Genomic DNA, 17,590 nt, shown 5'->3' on the forward strand with positions numbered 1-17,590 from the left:
GGTGGCTCAGCCGCTGAGCGTCTGCCTTTGGCTCAGGGTGTGATCCTGGGATCTGGGATCGAGTCCCGCTTTGGGCTCCTTGCATGCAGCCTGCTTCTCCCTCTGCCTGTGTCTCTGTCTCTCTCTCATTGTCTCTCATGAATAAATAAATAAAATCTTAAAACCAAAAAACTTGTCTCTCCCTAAAAGCTTAACTACTAGTAGCCTATTGTTGACTGGAAGCCTTATCATTAACATAGACAATTGATTAATACGTATTTTGTGTGTTATATGTATCATATACTGTTTTCTTACAATGAAGTAAGCTAGAAAAAAAGAAAATGTTATTTTTTTTTTTTTTAAGATTTTATTTATGTGAGAGCGAGAATGAGCAGAGTTAGGAGCAGAGGGACAGGGATAAACAGACTCCTCGCAGAGCAATGAGCCCAATGTGGGGCTCAATCTCAGGACTCTGGAATCATGACCTGAGCCAAAGGCAGATGCTTACCTGACTGAGCCACCCAGGCGCCCCAAGAAAATGTTATTAAGAAAGCCATCAGTCGATGGAGCTCTACTTCCAGCTCTTTGCTCAGTAGGGAGCCAGCTTCTCCTTCTCTCTTTGCCTACTTGTGCGCAGCTCTCTCTCTGTCTGCCAAATAGTAAATAAAACCACAAGGCACCATCAGTCGGTGGAACCCCACTTTGGGCACTCTGCTCAGTGGGGAGCCTGCTTCTCCTCCCTCTGTCTACTTGTGCGCAGCTCTCTCTCTGCCTAATAGTAAATAAAATCTTTAAAAAGTCACAAGGAAGAGAAAATTTACAATACTATATTTATAGAAAAAAATTGATGTCTAAGTGGACCCACGTAGTTCAAGCCCATGTTGTTTAAAGGTTAACTATATATACATTTTTATACTGTGGTCATCAAGACAGTGTGGTACTGGCACAAAAACAGACACATAGATCAATGGAAAAGAATAGAGACTCCAGAAGTGTACCCTCAACTTTATGGTCAACTAATATTCGACAAAGGAGGAAAGACTATCCACTATATACATTTTTATATATGTATATAAATTCATTAAGCTGAATAGTTAAGATTTGTGCACCTTCTCTAAGTTACATATCAACAAAAATTAAAATGTCTTGTGAAGGTTATAGATCCAAATGTGAATTATAAAATAATTAAAATTCTAAAAGTTGACATTAGAATATGCCCATGACTCTGGGATGGGGAAAATTCCTTAAACAGGACACAGAACACAGTAATCATAGAAGAAAATGTTGATAAATTATGCTACATTGAACTTAGGATATTTTCTTCATAAAGACACCATTAAGGGAGCAAAAAGACAAGCCATACAAGTAGGAGAAAATATTTGCAACACATAAAACTGACGGTGTACATCTTGAGAATATATAGGAATGCCCACATATGAAGAAACGTTAAGGACAACTCAGGCAATAGGTACTTTTTAAAAGAAGATATCCAGGTGGACGACACAACGTAAAAAAAAAAAAAGTCCAATCCCATTAGAATAAAAAAAAAATGAAAATTTATAATAAAAAATGCAGTGAGAAATCAGTGCACATCTACTAGAATAGTAAACATATGGTAGACTGACAGTCTTAGGTGTTGGCAAGGGTAGGATGAGGAGAACTGACAAATGGCATTTGGGAGGTAAATTCATGCTACCACTTTGAAACTGTTTGACCTTATCTGCCATAAAATGAACATACCTATTCCTGTGACCCGTCAGTTTGACACCTAGGTGCATTCCCAACAGAAATGTGTGATTGGGTGTGTGCATGTGTGTGTACAATAGGCAAATATAACAATGTTTGTGAACATATTCCTAATTGCCAAAAACTAAAAAAATGAAGATGTCTACCAACAGAAGAGTTAAGCCTATATTCCTACAACAGAATACTACACAGCAATAGGGCAGCCCCGGTGGTGCAGCAGTTTAGTGCTGCCTGCAGCCCAGGGTGTGATCCTGAAGACCCAGATCGAGTCCCGTGTCAGGCTCCCTGCATAGAGCCTGCTTCTCCCTCTGCCTGTGTCTCTGCCTCTCTCTCTCTCTCTCTCTGTCAAGAATAAATAAATAAAATCTTTAAAAAAAAAAAAAGAATACTACACAGCAATGAAGACGAACACACACAAACATTGAACAAAAGAAGCCAGACCAAAAAAAAATCCATAGTGTGTGATTCCACTTATGCATTATTCAAAAAACAGGCAAAACAAGTCTGTGGTGTTAAGTCTTATTTTGTGGGCAGAGGGTAGGAGTGCTGACTGGGAGGTTAGCATAGAGAGGACTCTGGGGTGCTGGTATATGCCATCTTTTCTATTTTGGTAATGGTTACCTAGGTGTGTTGACTTTGTGAAAATTCATCTAGCTGTATTCTTACCCTGGTACACGTTTCTTTTTCTTTTTTTTTTTTTTTTTCAAGATTTTATTTATTTATTTATTTATTTGAGAGAGAGCACAGAGAGAGGGAGAAGCAGACTCCCCACTGAGCAGGAAGCCCGATGTGGGGCTCGATCCCAGCACCCTGAGATCATGACCCAAGCTGAAGGCAGACGCTTAACCAATTAAACCACCCAGACACCCCCTGGGTACACTTTTATGTACGCACATTTACTTTAAAGTTAATTAATTTGATTTGCATCTAGTGTAGTGATGTTTGCCATATTGATGTCAATATGGATTGAATTGTGTCTTCCCCCAAATTCATGCATTGAAGCCGTAACCCACAATGTGATTGTATTTAGAGATGAGGCCCATGGGAAGTAATTAGAGTTAGATGAGGTCTTGAGGAGGGGACCTCATGATGAGATTAATATACTTTTAAGAAGAGGAAGAAGCCAGTACACACATTTTCTTTCCTACAAGCACACCAAAGAGAGGTCGTGTGAACACACAGCAAGTGAGTAGCCTCCCGCAGACCATGAGAAAAAGCCTCAGAAAGAGACCTGTCTTGCCAGCATGTTGATCTGAGACTTTGAGCCACCAGAACTATGAGAAATAAATCTGTTGTTTGAGCTACCTAGCCCATGGTATAGATACAGGCATACTTTGTTTTATTGCACTTTATTGTGCTTCACAGATAATGCATTTTGTTTGTTTGTTTGTTTGTTTGTTTTTACAAATTAAAGGTTTGTGGCAACCCTGCATTCAGCAAGTCTATTGGGGCCATTTTTCCAATATCATTTGCTCATTTTGTGCCTCTGTGTCACATTCTGGCAATTCTCATAATATTTAAAACTTTTTCATTATTATTTTTGTATTTGTCATGGTGATCAGTGATCTTACATGTTATTATGAGAATTGTTTTGGGCACCATGAACTTCACCCACATTAGACAGCAAACAAACAATAAATATTTTGTGGGTTTTAACTCTTTTACAGACCAGTCATTCCCCCATCTCTCTCCCTCTCTCTCCTTAAGGCTTCCCTATTCCCTGAGACACAGAAATATTGAAATTAGTTCAATTAATAACCTTATAATGGCCTATAAGTGTTCAAGTGAAAGGAATAGTTGCACATCCCTCACTTTAAATCAAAGTGATGGCTGGGTGGCTCAACGATTTGGTGTCTGCCTTTGGCCCAGGGAGCAATCCTGGAGTCCTGGGATTGAGACCCGTGTCGGGCTCCCGGCATGGAGCCTGCTTCTGCCTCCTCCTGTGTCTCTGCCTCTCTCTCTCTTTATGTCTATCATAAAATAAATAAATAAATCTAAATCAATCAATCAATCAAAGGTAGAAATGATTAAGCCTAGTAAGGAAGGCATGGCCAAAGCCAAGATAGGCCAAAAGCTCCAAACAGCCAATTTGTAAATGCAAAGGAAGAGTTCTTGAAGGAAATTAAAAGTGCTACTCCAGTGAACACATGAATGATAAGAAAGCAAAAGAGCCTTATCCCTGATACGGAGGAAGTCTTAGTGGTCTGGAGACAAACTCAAAATATCCACAACATTCCATTAAGCCAAGACCTAATCCAGAGGCAGACCTTAACTCTCTTCAATTCTGTGAAGGCTGAGAGAGGTGAGGAAGCTGCAGAAGAAAAGTATGAAGCTGACAGAGGTTGGTTCACGAGGTTTAAGGAAAGAAGCCATCTCCATGACATCAAAGTACAAGTGAAGCACCAAGTGTTGATGTAGAGGGTGCAGCAAGTCATCCAGAAGATCTAGAGAAAGATCATTAACAAAGGTGGCTACACCAAAAGAGATTTTCAATGTAGACAAAACAGCCTTCTATTGAAAGAAGATTCTGTCCAAGACTTTCATAGTTAGAGAGGAAAAGTCAATGCCTGGCTTCAAAGCTTCAAAAGACAGGCTGACACTCCTGTAAGAGGCTAATGCAGCGGGTGATTTTCAGTTGAAACCAGGGCTCGGGGATCCCTGGGTGGCGCAGTGGTTTGGCGCCTGCCTTTGGCCCAGGGCGCGATCCTGGAGACCCGGGATCGAATCCCACATCGGGCTCCCGGTGCATGGAGCCTGCTTCTCCCTCTGCCTGTGTCTCTGCGCCTCTCTCTCTCTCTCTGTGACTATCATAAATAAATAAAAATTAAAAAAAAAAAAAAAAAAAGAAACCAGGGCTCATTTACCATTTCCAAAACCCTAAGACCTTTATGAATTATGCTAAATCTACTCTGCCTGTGCTCTAGAAATGGAACAACAAAACCGGAATGACAACACATCTGTTTACAACATGGTTTACAGAATATGTTAAACCCAGTGTTGATACCTGATGCTCAGAAAGATAGATTCCATTCAAAATATTACTGCTCGGGCAGCCCCGGTGGCTTAGTGGTTTAGCACCGCTGTCAGCTTTGGGTGTGATCCTGGAGACCCGGGATTGAGTCCCACATCGGGTTCCCTGCGTGGAGCCTGCTTCTCCCTCTGCCTGTGTCTCTACCTCTCTTTCTCTCTGTGTCTCTCATGACTAAATAAATAAAATCTTAAAAAAAAATATTACTGCTCATTATGCACCTGGTCACCCAAGAGTTCTGATGGAGATGTACAATGAGATTAATGTTTTCATATTTAACACAACATCCATTTTGCAGCCCAAGGATCAAAGAGTAATTTCAACTTTCAAATCTTAACTACTTAAGAAATATATTTTGTAAGGCTATCATTGCCATATATAGACAGTGATTCCTCTGATGGATCTAGGCAAAGTAAATTGGAGACCTTCTGGAAGGGATTCATCATTCTACATGCCATAAGAACATTCATGATGCATGGGAAGAGGTCACATACCAACTTTAACAAGAGTTTGGAAGAAATTGATTCTAACTCCCACTGATGACTTTGATGGGTTTAGGACTTCAGAGGAGGAAGTAACTGCAAATGTGGTGGAAATACAAGGAAAACCAGAATTAGAAGTGGAGCCTGAACATGTGACAGATCGCTGCCAATCTTAAAAACTTGAAAGTATGAGTAGTTTTTTCTTATTGATGAGCAAAGAAAGTAGTTTCTTGAGGTGGAATCTACTCCTGGTGAAGATGATGTGAAGATTTTTAAAACATCGACAAAGGATTTAGAATATTACATAAACTTAGCATCAACTAAGCACTGGTAGGGTTTGAGAGAACTGACTCCAATTTTGAAAGAAGTTCTACTGTGGATAAAATGCTACCAAACAGCATTGCACGCTGCAGAGAAAGTCCATGAAAGGAAGAGTCCACTGATGCAGCAGACTTCATTGTTGTCTTATTTTAAGAAATTGCCACAGCCTCCCCAGCCTTCAGCAACTTCCACTCTGATCAGTCAGCAGCCATCAACACTAAGGCAAGACCATCCACCAGCAAGACGGTTGACTTGCTGAAAGCTCAGATGATGGTTACCAGTTTTTAGCAGTAAATTATTTTTTAACCAAAGCATGTACATTTATTTTTTTGGACACTATGCTATTGCACATTTAAGAGATGCCAGTGTAGTGTAAACATGACTTTTTTATGCTCCAGGAAACAAAACAAAACAAAATACATTAGTTTTATTTATAGCAATATTCACCGTATTGCGGTAGACTGGAATGGAACCTGCAATATCTCTGAGGTATGCTGGTATTTTGTTATGGCAGCCCAGGCAGACAGAATGTATAGTAGCATCCACCACCTAATTTTCTGAGAATCCATTCTGTGTGGGACCCTGAGTTGGGCAATGGGATTCCAAGACAAGACTTCATCTGTGCACTCAAGTGACTCAAGAGGGGCCCCGTCATCAGTGTGGTAAAAATACATGAAGTATTGTGCGGGTGAAGAGGGGCGGACAAATTGTAAGTTTCCTCAGGCAGCAATGACACATTAACTCCTCTTTTATACTTTAAAGTGCTCCTCTGTCTTGTGCTCCATCTGGAGCAGTGACCTGCTGAACTTTCAGAAACCAGAGTGTGCTGCTTTTCATGATCTTGAGGAACAGCCAAAACTGGAATGGCAAAAACCATCAACCCTGGCATGGAACAAAGACTGGGGTTGTGTTTCCACACTTAGTGGGCTCTGCATTGTTAGGAAGACATAGAAAGCACTTATGCTCAGAAAAGAAACCGATTGAAAAGGAGAAAATATCCTTCCCTCCCACCCTCCCCAGTTGCACGCAGCTTTAGCTGTATGGACTTGGTCTCAATGCATCAGCAGTTTCTGGTTCTTTTTATATTTTAGCATCTCTGTGGACTTCTGAACATTGCAACATTTGCTTGGGTTAGGGCGGTTTTCTTGTCTTTGGCAAATGTTCCAGTCTCAATTTGGTATACTTTAAGTTCCCTAAATAAAAGGGTTTTTAAAGAACAGCCTTAATCCCCCCCACCCTATATTCTCAAAAGGCGCTATCACTAACATGGAACATTTATTACTGGGAGATTTTAGTGATATATTTTATTCTTTGTATTTTATTTTCCTCCTTGCTTCTTGGTTAGCATCTACAATGTGAATAGCTTTTAGCATGTTTTCCAGCTTCCTGATTCTATACTACTTTGTCCTCTTGGAAGATTAACATCATATTAGCACGGACCCTCAGTTTTATTTTCCTTATACTTTCTTTTTGTACAATTCACCCATTTAACATGTACAGTTGATAGAGTTGTGCCACCATCACCACAGTCAATTTTAGAACATTTGCATCACCCCAGAAATAAACCCTACATCCCTTAACTGTCACTTCCCAACCTTCCTCCTCTCTCTTAGCCCTAATCTGCTGATTTTGCCTATTCTGGACATTTTATGTAAGTGGAACCACACAGGATATGGTTTTATGAGTCAGACTTCTTGTTCTTAGTGTAAGGTTTTCAGGATTCATCCATGTTGAAGTATGAGTCAGTACTTCATTCCTTTTTATAGCTGAATAATACTCCATCATATGGATATACCACATTTTGTTCATCCTTCAACAACCAATGGACATTGGGTTGTTTCCCCTTTTTGGCTATTATGAATAATGCTGCTGGATTGTTCATAGATGAGATTTTCTGTGGACATATGTTTTCATTTCTCTCTTGTTTATACCTCGGAGTGGAATTGATGGGTCATATGGTACCTGTGTGTTTAACCAGTTGAGAAACTGCCAGGTTGTTTCCCAAAGCCCTTTTCCTTGCATGATTAGAAAGCTGAGGAAATATTTTGTTGCTCTTTAACTTTTGTAAGGTTTTGCAAATCTTGCTACTGACTACCTTTACAGTACAGTTTGTCTGTTATAATGCCTCCATTAAAAGGCTGGAGGTGTGATCACCATGCTTATGCCTCATTCTTTCCACATATTTCTCATCCTCTGCAAGTACTGATGGATCCAGGCTTTAATTTCCTAATACCCTTAGGAACAGAGACATTTCCTATTATAGGCATTGTTATTTATGGACTAAACAGCTTTTCAGATACTTCTGGTTATAAGAGCGATTTCTCTTGTCCATCTTTAGCTGAGGTCCCACTTACATATTGAGAGTTTGGGTAGAATGTCATGCACAAGTTTTGGTTGCTCGAGCTGAAGTCTCTGTGACCATGCTCATGTCCTGACTTAGGTTGGCAGCAAAATGATGTCCAAATCAGGAACACAGGAAAAAAGCCTTTGGACTTTCAGTATCACGCTTTCTGATACACATAAAGGATATTTAATGTTTTCAGAGGCCTCCATCACCAGCCTCCACCTTCTATGGAGTGCAGGGCTGTTGCCACCAAATACACTATTATGGGCTAAATGGACCCTCTAAAATTCATATGCTGAAATCCTAACCACCTCAGAATGTGACTGTATTTGAAAATAAGGCCTTTAGGGAGGTAATTAAGGTCATTGGGGTGGGCCCTAATCCAATAAGACAAATATATGTAGTTTGAGTAGCAACTGCCATGATTAAGATAGAGAATATTTTCATCACCCTCTGAAGAACTGTGATACATCTTTGCCTGGCCATGGCTTTTGAGCGAAAGAAGTCACACAATTCAGTTGATGCTCTGCGTAAGGGAAGGTTCAATCAGAAGCAATGTTCAGGAAGGACTGGAAGGAAAAGAGGCTGCAGAAGGAAAAGGAAAAAGAAAAAGCAACTTCTTTAAGACAGAAAAACAAGAAAAAAATTCCACTGGTGAATGGAGGAAAAATGGTCATGGGCAACACCTCCCTAAAGGCCCAAAGGGGGACAAGGTGTCAGAACCAGGGCAGAGGATAATTTTCAGCATTATCCTTATCTCACTGGTCCTGTAGAAGCATCTGATGCTGCCCTTCAGTGTGTAGATAGACACAAATTTAGGATATTTTATAATTTTAGCCATTGTACAAAAATTATAAACCATAAATCCTTTACTTAATATGGTTATTTCATGTATCTCTAAGTATTTTTTCTTTTTTTTAAGATTTTTATTTATTTATTTGTGAGAGATACAGAGAGAGAAGGAGAGACACAGGCAGAGGGAGAAGCAGGCTCCATGCAGGGAGCCTGATGTGGGACTCAATCCCTGGTCTCCAGGATCACATCCTGGGCTGAAGGCAGGCGCTAAACCGCTGAGCCACCCAGGGATCCCAGTATTTTTTTCTTTTTAATCCATGATTCCTACCAAGTTGTACTGTCCTCTACTTACTTAACATTATTTTACATGTACTTCCCCCCGCCCCATGGATAATTTATATATCTATCTTTTCTGGTAGTAAAATACACATAGCATAAAATTTACCATTTCAATCATTTTTAAATTCAGGGGCATTTAGTAAATTCGCAATGTTTTACGACCTTTAGCACTGTCAAATTCCAGAATGTCTTTATCATCCAAAAAAGGAGACCTTGGACCCATTGAGCAGTCACTCCCCATTACTCCTCCAATCCACCTCCCACCCCATCACCCAGCACCTGGCAACCACTAATCTACTTTCCATCTCTATGGATTTGCCTATTCTGAGCATTTCCTATAGGGAGAATCATATACTTCTTTTTTAACATAGGTGTTTACAGCTGTGTGTTCCTGGGAGCACTGCTTTCACTGCATCCCATGTGTTTTAGTATATTGTGTTTGTTTTCACTTAACTCTAAATATTTTTTTTAATTTCTCTTACAATTTCTTCCTTGATCCATTGGTTAAGAGTTGTTTTATTTCTACATATTTGTGAAATTCTCAGTTTTCCCTCTGTTTTCTGACTTCTATTATGATGAGGAAAGATACTTAATAAAGGATTTCCTTTTTCTTTTTTTTAAGATTTTCTTTGAGAGAGAGAGAGAGCGGGAGCACAAGGAGAGGGTGGGAGCAGAGGGAGAGGGAGAAGCAGACTCCCTGCTGAGCAGGAAGCCTGAAGCAGGGCTCAATCCCAGGACCTAGAGACCATGACCTGAGCTCAAGGCAGATGCTTAACCGACTGAGCCACCCAGGCACCCCAGGATTTCTGTTTTCTTAAACTTACTGACACTTGTTTTGTGGCCTAACATATGATGTGTCCTGTAGAAAATTCCATGTGTACTTGCAAAGAACTTGTACCCTGCTGCTGCAAGAGTGAAGAGTTCTGTAGATGCCTGTTACGTCTAGTTGGTTCATGGTGGTTTTCAAGTCCTTTATTTTCTTTGATCTTCTGCCAGTTGTTATTGAAAATAGAATATTGAGTCCAACTATCAGTTTGTAACCGTTTCCCCCTTTACCCTGCCAAAGTTATGTTTTTAGGTGCACGTATGCTTTTAATTGTTACGTCTTCTTGATGAACGACCCTTATATCAGTATGTGATGGCTTTCTTTGTCTCATAGTAATTTTTGACTTAGAGTCTGTTTTGTCTGGTATTAGTATACCTACTTCAGGTCTCTTTGAATTTCTGTTTGCAAGGAGTATCTTTTCCATCCTTTTACATTCAACCTATTTGGTTATAAAGTGAGTCTCTTATAGGCAGCATATAGTCAGATGTTTTTTTAAATCTATTTTGACAAGATCTACCTTTTAAAAAATATTTATTCATGAGAGACAGAGAGAGAGGCAGAGACACAGGCAGAGGGAGAAGCAGGCTCCGTGCAGGGAGTCTGACATGGGACTTGATCCCCGGTCTCCAGGGTCACGCCCTGGGCAGAAGGCGGCGCCAAACCACTGAGCCACCCGGGCTGCCCAAGATCCACTTTTTGATTTGAGAGTCCAGTCCACTTACATTTACACTGATTACTGATAAGAATTTCTGCCATTTTGGGCAGCCCTGGTGGCTCAGCAGTTTAGCGCCGCCTTCGGCCCAGGTTGTGACCCTACAGACCCAGGATCGAGTCCCACGTCGGGCTCCATGCATGGAGCCTGCTTCTCCCTCTGCCTGTGTCTCAGCCTCTCTCTCTCTCTCTCTCTCTCTCTCGCTCTGTGTCTCTCATGAATAAATAAATAAAATCTTTAAAAAAAAAAAAGAATTTCTGCCATTTTGCTATTTTGTTTCTTGTATAATCTTTTTTGTTCCTCAGTTTTTCCACTGCTGCCTTCTTTTGTGTTTAATTTTTTTTTGTAGTATACCATATTGATTCCTTCTTCATTTCCTTTTCTCTATGTTTTTAAGTTATTAGTGGTTACCCTGGAGATTATAATTTATATCTTAAATCTATAACAAACTAGCTTGAATTAACATCCATTTAGCTTCAATAGCATACAAGAACTCCACTGCCAATTCCATCCCTCCGCTTTATGTTTTTATTGTCGCAAATTACATCTTTGAGGGATCCCTGGGTGGCGCAGCGGTTTGGCGCCTGCCTTTGGCCCAGGGCGCGATCCTGGAGACCCGGGATCGAATCCCACATTGGGCTCCCGGTGCATGGAGCCTGCTTCTCCCTCTGCCTGTGTCTCTGCCTCTCTCTCTCTCTCTCTCTGTGACTATCATAAATAAATAAAAATTTTTTTAAAAATTTTAAAAAAAATTACATCTTTGAACATTGTTCATGAACATAGTTATATAATTGTTTTATGCATTTGTTTTTTAAATCACAAGGGTAAAAAAGAAGAGTTACAAACCAAAGTTACAGTAATACTTGCTTTTTTATTTACCTATAAATATCACATAGTTCACAGACTAGTTCAGATTAATACCAACTTAATTTCAATAAGATACAAAACTTTACACCTATATATCTCTATTCCCACTCTCTCCTTTGTACTGTTGTTGTCATGTAAATTATATCTTTAAACATTGGGCACCCATCAAGACAGATTTGTAAATATTATTTTATGCAGTTGTCTTTTAAATCAGGAGAAAAAGAGTTACAAATAAAAATATTTGTACTATCTTTTATGTATACCTATGTATACCTTTATCACTGCTCTTTTTTCTTCATATGGATTCAAGTTATTCTATAATATCTTTTCACTTCAACCTAAAGAATGTAGTATTTCTGGTAGAACAGATTTGTTAGAAACAAATTTTCCCAGGTTTTTAAAATCTGGGGAAAAAAAAATAAAAAATAAAAATAAAAATAAATAAATAAATTCTGGGAATATCTTATTTTCTCCTTTTTTGAAGGATAATTTTGTAGGATACAGCATTCTTGGTGCATAGTCTTTTCTGTGTGCACTTTGAATATTTCATCTGTCTGCTGATCTCCATGGTTGATGAGAAATCACCTGTTAATCTTATTGGAACTCCCTTGTAGATGATAAATCACTTCTGTCTTCCTGCTTTAAGGATTCTCTAAATGGCTTTATAAGAGTTTGAAGTGAAGTATTTAGGCATGGATCTCTTTGTTTTTTGTTTTTTGTTTTTTTTTTTTTTTTATTTATGATAGTCACAGAGAGAGAGAGAGAGGCAGAGACACAGGCAGAGGGAGACGCGGGCTCCATGCACCGGGAGCCCGATGTGGGATTCGATCCCGGGTCTCCAGGATCATGCCCTGGGCCAAAGGCAGGTGCCAAACCGCTGCGCCATCCAGGGATCCCCGGCATGGATCTCTTTGGATTTATCCTACTTGGAGTTTTCTTTTTTTTTTTTTAATTTTTATTTATTTATGATAGTCACAGAGAGAGAGAGAGAGGCAGAGACACAGGCAGAGGGAGAAGCAGGCTCCATGCACCGGGAGCCCGACGTGGGATTCGATCCCGGGTCTCCAGGATCGCGCCCTGGGCCAAAGGCAGGCGCTAAACCGCTGCGCCACCCAAGGATCCCCTACTTGGAGTTTTCTGAGCTTCTTGAAAGTACTGTATTCTTTCTCTCCCCCCGCCCCATCATCTCTATCTCAACTCCTGGAACTCCTATTACATATATATTGATATACTTCATGGTGTCCCACTGGTTTCTGAGGCTCTGTTCGTCTTATGCATTCTTTTTTATTTTGTTCCTCAGAATTGACCATCTCAATTAACCTCTGTAAAAGTTCACTGATTCTTTCTTCTGCTAGCCTGCACCTTGTGTTGAAACTACTTAGCTTTTCATTTCAATTTTTGTACTTTTCAACTCCAGAATTTCTGTCTGGTTCCTTTTTATAATTTTTAAAATGTTATTGATATTTCTTATTTGGTGAAACTTCATTCTTTTCTGGTTTCTTTTAGTTCTTTGTTCACTATTTACTTTGGTTCTTAGAGCTTATTAGGACAGTTAGAATTTTTTGCCTAGTAGGTGCAATGCCTGGGCCTCCTCAGAGACAGTTTCTTTCATTCATTTTTTGACTATAAATGGATCATACATTGTTGTTTCTTTGCCTTACAATTTTTGTTGAAAATTGTTCATTTTGAATATTATAATGCAGCAAATCTGGAAATAGGATTACACACACACACACACAGACATACACACCTGAATTTGCTGTTGCTGGTTGTTTTGAGTTGTAGTTGCTTGTTTAATGACTTTTCTAAACTATTTTTATAAAGCCATTTTTATTTTGTTGTGTGTGGTCATTGAAGTCACTGTTCCTTTAGCTTAGTAGTTAACTGGTAAGTTGTTAGAAAATTCCCTAAATGCCACCATCACCCCCACAATAAAACTCTTCTGGTCTTTGCAGATTGGTTCTCTGTTGGAGTACTCCCTCAAAGCTTAGGCAAGCCTTATGCAACTCTGCCTTAGCCTTCATTTCCTACTTATAAGGAGCCTAATGATCAGCCAGAGGTTAAAACTTACTGTCTTCTCAGATCTTTCCTAAGCATGCATGTGGCCTTCTGGACTCTGGTTCACATGGGAACTTTTTAAAACCCTTATTCCTCTGTGTATCTCCTTCCTCAGCCTTTTCCTTTTCAGCTGTTCAGACTCTCAGCTGCTTGCCCCACCTGTTATCCCTTGCCCTAGATGGTTGTGGCAGGTAAACTTGCTTTTAAGTGCTTTCAACAATTGCTACCTCAGAGGCCACTCCAGCCCTGAGAAAGTTCCAAGTGCGATTAAAAGAAAAAAAAAAAAAGGTAACACCCTGAGTTGATCCCTCAGGGAGCCAGGAGCCAGGTCAAAACATACAACCACAATTCTTTGAGAACAAGGTTTATATTTCCCCCTCTGGCACCAGCAAGCCACACAAGGGATGCAGCCTCTTCGGCAGTCCTGGTGGCACAGCGGTTTGGCGCTGCCTGCAGCCTGGGGTGTGATACTGGAGACCCAGGATCGAGTCCCACGTCGGGCTCCCTGCATGGAGCCTGCTTCTTCCTCTCCCTGTGTCTCTGCCTCTGTGTGTGTGTGTCTATGAATAAATAAATAAAATCTTTGAAAAAAAAAAAAAAAAGAAGGAATGCAGCCTCCATAGCTGGGGGTAGGGGATGAAAGGTAGATAAATTCAAAAGCCAGAACACGATTTTACTGGAATTTAGCAGCTCCTTTCTTCATTAAACCTTTCCCTGCTTATTGTTAGTTTCCTGTTAGAGTCCAGAGTTCTGTAAATTTTGGTTCTGACAGGTTTTGTCAGCTTAATTAGTGCTTTTGTGGAGGGACAGGCTTCTGGGGTTCCCTACTGCCAGTGTGAACATTTTTGCAGTTATTTTTATATTGATAGATTGCTCTCTAAAAACAATAAACCATTTTACAGTATCAACAGCAATGTGTTTCCTCACAACCATGTCAACATTTATTATAAATTTTTAATTTTTTGATGATTTAATTATGATAGAAAAATACTTCATAGGCATATTAGTTTGAATGTCTTCCACTTGTGTTGGGTTTGAACCCTTGTTGAGTTAGTGTTTGTGTTTTTTGTTAACAGTTGTTTCCTTTGGTCATTAGCTCACTCAGATATTAGCCTTTCATGTGGATTTCAGTTTACCTGATCCTGAGCCTGAAAGGATAAGAGATGTCTGTGTGTGAGGCATGATCCATCTTAACTGTGGATGGACAGTTCCTAACACTGGAGGAGGCTTGTTGGACCAGCCCTGGGTTTCTTTAAATCAGTCATTCATTCAGCAGAAATGCACCAAGCCCTTCTGTATGCCATGTTTGTGCTAGTTTTGGGAAAATGTCAGGGACTAGAGAGCCCTTCCCTACCCCTTGTGAAGAAACAGTCTTTATAGGGGTGACATTGAGCAAGCAAGAAGTGCAGAATGTCATTCAACAACTTTTTTGTGAGCTGTGCTAATTTTGATTTTATAAAGGTCTAACAAAAATGTTGATGTCCATATACTTGCCTATAACACACTTGAAATGAGGAGTCACATTGAACCCCTTTCACCTCAGCAACTTGATCTTCACGGTACATATGCTTGGTCCTTAGGGTAGAGCTGGAGGAGGATCTCCTGGGCACCAGTGGGCCCAAGCCCTCTTCTGTAGGGAAGCAGAGTTTCAGAGCATTTGGCTTTCTTCTGGAGGCTCACCTCAGTTAACAGACATTTCCTTCCAGGACTGAAAGTCCAGCAGTTTAGCAGTTTGCAGATGGCCAGGCCTAAGAAGACTCCACTAGCCCTTCCTCAGGAAGAAGGTAGGTGTCTCTCACCTGCACAGGTAGAACCATTCTGAGACCTGTGGCCCTGGGTGAATGGACAACCCATGGTTGAGGGATTCCCCTTGTGTTCTGCCCACATCAATCCTGAGTTGCCCCTCTCTTCACCCAGCATGGCACAGTAGCTGGGATGGTGGTGACTCAATGGAGAAACCATAGTATTGTCTTATCCCTAGGGGTCCCGGCAGCTGAAGTGGCACCCATCCTATTGCCCAGCCTGAAGGGCAGCTGCTTTGACCATCCCCTGCACCAGGGGGTCCTCCACCCCATGCGGCGTCGTAGCAGTCCTACCTCAGCTCCACCTCCCAAGTTGTCAAAGAAGCCCAAGGTGCATGCAGCTGGGGACATGTTCCCCACTGATTGGAGCCCACCACCTGTAGAGTTCCTGAACCTAAAGGTACCACAGGCCAGCAGGGGGACCCCAGCCCAAAAGTGGGTGGTTGTGACAGGGCCTCAGGGCCTCAGCACAGAGACCCACCAGCTGCCTAAGGAGTTAGAGCAGGAGCCGCAGGACCTGGACCCCCAGGGGAGCCTGGCCTCCCTGGAGGAGCTGTTCTGGAACATGGCAGGCCCAAGCCAGAGGACCTCAGCTCTAGTGGTAGACACCCACACCTCGGTAAGCCAGTGGTCATCCCTTGGCCTCCTCTCCTTGCCACTCTTCAGTTACCACCACCTCCCTGCCACTCCTCCTTTTGGCCATTCTTCCTTGGCCATAACCCAACTGCCCTTCATTGGGCATCTCCCCCTAAGCATCCCTCCTCAACCGCATACCCCCCCCAGCCTCTCCCCAGCCCTTGTGCTCTTGTGGCTGGAGTGCATCTCTCCCCTATTTCTGCTGCTAACCCCTGCTAACATATGGCTTAGAGTGCTGCCAAATTTGATGCCACTTTTGTATGCGAGCCTTCAAGGCTTGCACGCCTAAGGTTGAGGTTATCCTCCTGGGGAAAGGGGGACCTTGGTGCTTGGGTCTATGCTAGACCAGGCACAAACACTCAGGCTGACTCTGGTCCAATGGATTGGAATGTCTAAATGGAAACTTTAGTGATGAGCTTCAAGCCGGATGGGAATAAACAGCTATTGCTAGATAGACTGGGAATACTTAGGGACCCATGGATCCAGGAAATGCATTCCGAGAATAGGACTTAATTATTTGTAATAGCCCAAGATTGTCAGCAATCTAAATGCCCACCACCACCAGGGAATTAATACATTATGTTCTAGTCCTACCTTACAATACTCCAAACGTGTTGTTTTTTTCTGTGGGTTTTTTTTTACTTATCTCTTTAGTATTGGTATAGAATGACCCTCAAGACATGCTATTAATTGAATAGAGCAAAGGGTAGAATAGGGTTCATGGTTTGCTACTTTGTGTTATGGGTGGGTGGGGGAGCATGTATTACTGTAATGTATTACTGTTTGCTTGTCTGTGGATAAAATGTGTGCAAAAGCACACGAAGGAGCAAACACCTGTGGTTACCTGTCAGGAGGGACCTGGGTGGCTGGGGATGCAGGTGAGGGGAGACATCTTACTGTATGCCTCTATACTTCTCAAGTTTTGTGGGATTTTTTAGGTTTTATTTATTTGGGGGGGGGGAGAGAGAGAGAGAACGAACATGAGCAGAGGGGAGGGGTAGAGGGAGAAGGAGAAGCCGACTTCCCGCTGAACCAGAAGCCCGATGTGGGCCTCAATCCAAGGACCCTGGGATCATGACCTGAGCCAAAGGCAGACACTTAACCGACTGAGCCACCCAGGCGTCCCTACTTCTTGAGTTTTTAATCATGTAGAGGTATGTATTGCCTATTTAGAAAACATAAACAAAATAAAGGACTTCATTAAGATTAACTTTTATTCTTCTCCCCTCTCTACCGTTCTCTCTGTCCTCCGTTCTCACTCACCTCCTGCTTCTCCAGTTCACCTCTGGGACCTCGGAGAGCTATGTCAATAGCTTAGATTACTTACTGCAGGAGAAGCGGTGAGTGTGGGAGAAGTTCCATGGTGGGGTGTTCATTCGGGGGGTTGTCCTCTGAGATTCCTAACAAATTCCCCTTGAGTTCAAACAGCCTACCTTACTCTGATACCCACGTGTCACCCTGTGCACCCTGGTGAATAATAAGCACAGGGAGCAGTAGCCAGGTCAGAGGGGGTCATCTTGAGGGCAGTGAGCCCCAGACCTCTGCCCCATACAGAGCCCTTGTTCAGGAGCCTTGGGAACCTTGGTTTGGTGTGGGTGGGATGCAGGGGGACTCCGCCCAATTCATACCCGTGCGTGGGCCTCTCACCTCTGATT

At 41.6% G+C, this 17,590-nt stretch overlaps 1 protein-coding gene across 4 annotated transcripts in view; it reads left to right on the forward strand.

Annotated features, from left to right (window-relative positions):
- Window positions 1–17,590, forward strand: part of FAM178B (family with sequence similarity 178 member B) — a 109,606-nt gene that overhangs the window by 4,456 nt on the left and 87,560 nt on the right. For 2 of the 4 annotated variants that reach the window (XM_072768109.1, XM_072768111.1), the window contains exons 2-4: window positions 15,204–15,281; window positions 15,479–15,699; window positions 17,214–17,275. In XM_072768109.1, the coding sequence (XP_072624210.1) occupies window positions 15,236–15,281; window positions 15,479–15,699; window positions 17,214–17,275 (329 nt within the window). In that variant the 5' untranslated portion in view covers window positions 15,204–15,235. The other 2 variants (XM_072768110.1, XM_072768112.1) reach the window with 2 other exon arrangements.

Source organism: Canis lupus, chromosome 11 (assembly GCF_048164855.1).
Source record: "Canis lupus baileyi chromosome 11, mCanLup2.hap1, whole genome shotgun sequence".
Taxonomy (NCBI): Eukaryota; Metazoa; Chordata; class Mammalia; order Carnivora; family Canidae; genus Canis; species Canis lupus.